The 3,693-nt window shown below is 33.7% G+C and overlaps 2 protein-coding genes across 2 annotated transcripts; both read right to left on the bottom strand.

Moving 5' to 3' along the window:
* Nucleotides 1-6: 6 nt before the first annotated feature.
* LOC109590807 (spindle pole body component 110-like) lies at nucleotides 7-1,349 on the bottom strand (the record flags this gene model as incomplete). The annotated part of the gene is made up of 4 exons (XM_020006683.1): nucleotides 1,261-1,349; nucleotides 686-775; nucleotides 594-629; nucleotides 7-547 (listed from the first exon to the last, which is right to left on the bottom strand). Coding segments are annotated over exons 1-4 (715 nt in total), but the record flags the coding sequence as incomplete, so codon positions are not given.
* Nucleotides 1,350-1,355: 6 nt separating this feature from the next.
* LOC105315579 (intracellular protein transport protein USO1-like) lies at nucleotides 1,356-3,687 on the bottom strand. Its single transcript, XM_020006682.1, has 11 exons — nucleotides 3,607-3,687; nucleotides 3,465-3,560; nucleotides 3,279-3,419; nucleotides 3,179-3,226; nucleotides 3,073-3,129; nucleotides 3,001-3,027; nucleotides 2,920-2,955; nucleotides 2,834-2,875; nucleotides 2,763-2,792; nucleotides 2,014-2,715; nucleotides 1,356-1,510 (listed from the first exon to the last, which is right to left on the bottom strand). The coding sequence occupies exons 2-11, from the start codon at nucleotides 3,501-3,503 to the stop codon at nucleotides 1,418-1,420; spliced, it is 1,215 nt and encodes a 404-aa protein (XP_019862241.1). The 5' UTR covers nucleotides 3,504-3,560; nucleotides 3,607-3,687; the 3' UTR covers nucleotides 1,356-1,417.
* Between the last annotated feature and the right edge of the window lie 6 nt (nucleotides 3,688-3,693).

Raw genomic sequence — 3,693 nt, 5'->3', positions numbered from 1 at the left:
GATGACGAGATTGTGTGGCTGCCTCCTTATCGATGGATCCAGAGCTGCTGGTTTTATTCTTGTACTCCAGTAGCTCATTATAAACTGAGCGATAGTCTCCCTCTAGGCCTGCATTTTTAAGTAACAAATCTGACTCTCTCGACTTCCATTTCTCTTCACGTTCCTTCTGTTCATCATAACGCTCTTTAATATCACATTTAAGCTTTGATATTTCTATCTCGTAGTCTTCTTTTTGTTCATCGTGACTAATTTTCAATAGGCGTAGCTCTTCATTAACAGATGATAACTTTTCCTTGTTTGAATCCTTGCCTGATGTGACTTGATTGTATTGATACTCAAGGCCATCCAACCTTTCACTGAGATATGCCTCTTGATTTTGAGACTCATCCAATTTCTTCTTTAGTTGCTCAACTTGTAATTTTAGCTCTCGATTAGCTTCTTCAGTAGTTGCAGCTTTATCTTTCATCTCGTGCATAAGTGATGGAGTATAGGCAGCATCAGGACGTTGTGCAACCTGCTTTGCCATTAACCCTCTGCAATGTGCACACTGTATAAGATATAGTTAATATACTTATATATGTACATATACAAACTTGTTTCTCTAGTGTCTCAATTCGAGCCGTTAGATTCTAAATTAAATTACACATAAGTTTACATAGCTCTCTCTCTCATGGCTTAGTCTTACATGATTTTCTCCAATTAGATTGTCATTTTCACGTTTTAGTTTTTTATTTTCTTTATTGATTTCTGAAATATGTATTTTATACCTGCCAACCTATGAAATATGACTGTGTTGAGTACAGAGGGTATACTGACCCATTCATTATAACAACAATGAAACTAATTTCGTTTATATAGCATATACTTAAGACACTCCTCCATAATTCGTAGTACAATTATTATGTATGAATAATAGATTAGGGAAATACTGTATTAATTTTGACCTTTGCTGACTGTATAACCATATAAACCATAATGCAGTATATAACGTTAAGGTCAGGGGCACAAAAATGAGGAAGGGCCTTAGCCATGCATGATAGGAAACCTTACTACACAGTTAAGAGTGATACCTCGAGTGATACATGCCACTATACCTTGCACTGTACATATACAAGACAAAATTCACAAGTGTCTGATTAGAGGCTTGGGTATAAATTTGGTGTGAGTTTGGTCTAATATTAGGATATGCTTTTGGGTCTACTCTAGATAATTGCAGATCAACTAATGTATTCATACTAAAGCCTACCGTCATATTCATACCTCTCTCGTCCTTTCTTCTAACTCTTTCCTGAGCGACTCATCTCCCATTCTTTTTCAGCCACACCCCAATTGTACAATACATACAAAAATAAGAATTATTATTAAAACAACAACAGTATTATCTAAAGCATTGATAAATTTAATATTCTTCTATTCTCTAATTTTCTTTTTCTCTCCTACGATTGTCTTTTTCTAAACTCATTAAACCAGACTGAATTTTTGCCATGTCTTCCTTCATTTTCATTAAATCCTGTTACACGAAGCAAGAAAAAACAATAACTATAATCAGGGTTCACACAGATTTTGGCATAGGCTGTACTATATAGTACAAGACATTTATAAAAAAATTCACAATTCTCAATTTTTACGTTTTTTTCTGATGCATGTACATATCTTTATGTTGTGTATTAACTTTGAGCTGATTTCAATCAAATTTAGATTTTTTCTCAACTTTTAAAGTTGCTAAAAAATCAGGCCAAATACCAGCCTGTACCCCTAGGGACTTTGGCCAAATTTTTTCAAAAATGGCAGTGAGAGAATTCTCCATTGTAATAATTTTTTCTAATACATATACTTGTTTTTATGTTGTGTATCAATTTCAAGCTGATTCCGATCGAATTTGAATTTTTTTAATAAATTTTTAAAGTTGATCCAAATGCTAATGCTATGTACTGCTTGTCAGCATGCTGTTTAGCTCACTTAACAAGATTTGTGGGAAACCCTGACTATAAATATTTATTGTTATAGATCTACCTCATACGTAGGAGTGGATGCAGGAATTGACTCATCATCAATCCATTCCCTTTCATCAGTATAGCTCCCTTTCTTTAAAATGGACTGTGGCTCATCATTGGAGATAGAAAATGAGACACCTTTTTTACGCTTTGGATTCATTTTATCAAAGTCACGTTCAGTCTCAATGATCTTTGATTTTTCTTGTTTTAATTGTTCCTCTAGCTTTTTATTTGTGAATTTCAGATCATCAATTTCATGTTCCAATCGTTCCCTCTCCGTTTTGAAGTTTTTCTCCTTCCTGATCATTTCTTGTATTTTGCTATCATCTCTCTTTTTCTGCTCTGCTTTCTTTCTCAAATCATCAGCTTCTCTTTCTGCATTGTCCAATTGTCTTCGCAAATACTCTTTGTCCCTTTCCATTCTCTTCATGTTCTCTTGAAGCATTGCATCTACAGAAGACAGTCCCTGTGACATCTGGCCTGTATAAAACGATTCAATCCGCTTTCGTAGCTGTTCATTATCTTTGCAGTATTTGTCACAATCATTCCTCAGTGCTTTCTTTTCTTCTTCTAAATCTTCAACTTTGGCAGTCAGTAATTCAAGATCTTTAGCTGTTCCTGGTGATTTGAGCCGGTCTTCATACTTTCGTAATACATTCTTTAGCCTCTGGTTTTCTTTCTCTAGGTCATCATGAAGAATTTGTTGTTGGCCTGGCTGGTGCTAATTTTATTATATCAACAATAATCATAAATAATTGTTTTTCTTACCTTTTCTTCATTTTCTCTTTTATTGTGTAACTACATATAAGGATAAAACATTTTGTCCAAAATTGTTGTACCTTTGTTTCAATCTCTTGCTTTTCATTCATCACAGCTTCAAGCTATAAATGGTTAGCATCATTTGTGAAAGGTATAATGACTATACTTTTATTTCAGTTCTTTTCTTTTGATGTTCCATACTCTAAATTATTAGAATGAAAAGTAATAAAACATCATAAAAACTTACCCTTATTTCGTGAGCCATTTCTTCAACCTGAATTATTATAATTAATGATAAATTATGAATAACACAATATACCTTGGCACCATAGTCTTTGGTTCTTTTCTCTTCAATTTCAAGTTTATACTGTGAATCCTACAACAGAATGATACCACTATTGATCTGTCATACAAATTCATTATACCTCTAAATCTGACTTCATCTTTCCTTTAGACTCTCTCAACTCCATTACCTACCGTATGTACTTCACATGATATGTTCACTAAAAAGGACAATATACAAACCTCTTTCTGAAGTCTTGCATTATGATTGTTTAAAACTTGCACTTGTGACACTTGACCAATGTCATCAAGTCTTTTCTTCAAATTCTCTTTATCTCTTCTCTCACTTTGATATGCCTCATGTAAATCATCATATCTTAATCCCTGGGAGTACAGCAACACAATAATGTTATTATACAAACTACATACCTTAGTATCCATCTCCTCTTCAACCTGTCTCACTTTCATCTGAAGGGCACCTCTCTCTCTTCTTAAATCTTCTACTTGCTGATTCAGTGTATCAATCTAAGCAATAAGAATGAAAAATGAATAATCACTATTAGTATTTTACTCTTCTTCTGAGGTCATCTTCTACTGGATTATGTCTAGGATAAGCAGCTTGTTCATATTTTCGTCTCCATTCTTCACTACTTCTTTT

This window comes from Amphimedon queenslandica, unplaced genomic scaffold (assembly GCF_000090795.2).
Source record: "Amphimedon queenslandica unplaced genomic scaffold, v1.1 AMPQUscaffold_9444_Cont18523, whole genome shotgun sequence".
NCBI lineage: Eukaryota > Metazoa > Porifera > Demospongiae > Haplosclerida > Niphatidae > Amphimedon > Amphimedon queenslandica.
Note: the sequence above shows the minus strand (reverse complement) of the source record. Positions and strands in the feature narration are given on the sequence as shown.

What these genes read in the sequence shown, in the direction of transcription:
- LOC105315579 (XM_020006682.1), bottom strand. Translation starts at nt 3,503, where the DNA reads ATGAAAGTGAGACAGGTTGAAGAGGAGATGGATACTAAG. An exon ending in CCAAAGACTATGGTGCCAAG is followed by an intron (nt 3,028 to 3,072) that starts GTATATTGTGTT and finishes ATAATAATTCAG; the next exon opens with GTTGAAGAAATGGCTCACGA. An exon ending in AAATGGCTCACGAAATAAGG is followed by an intron (nt 2,956 to 3,000) that starts GTAAGTTTTTAT and finishes CTAATAATTTAG; the next exon opens with AGTATGGAACATCAAAAGAA.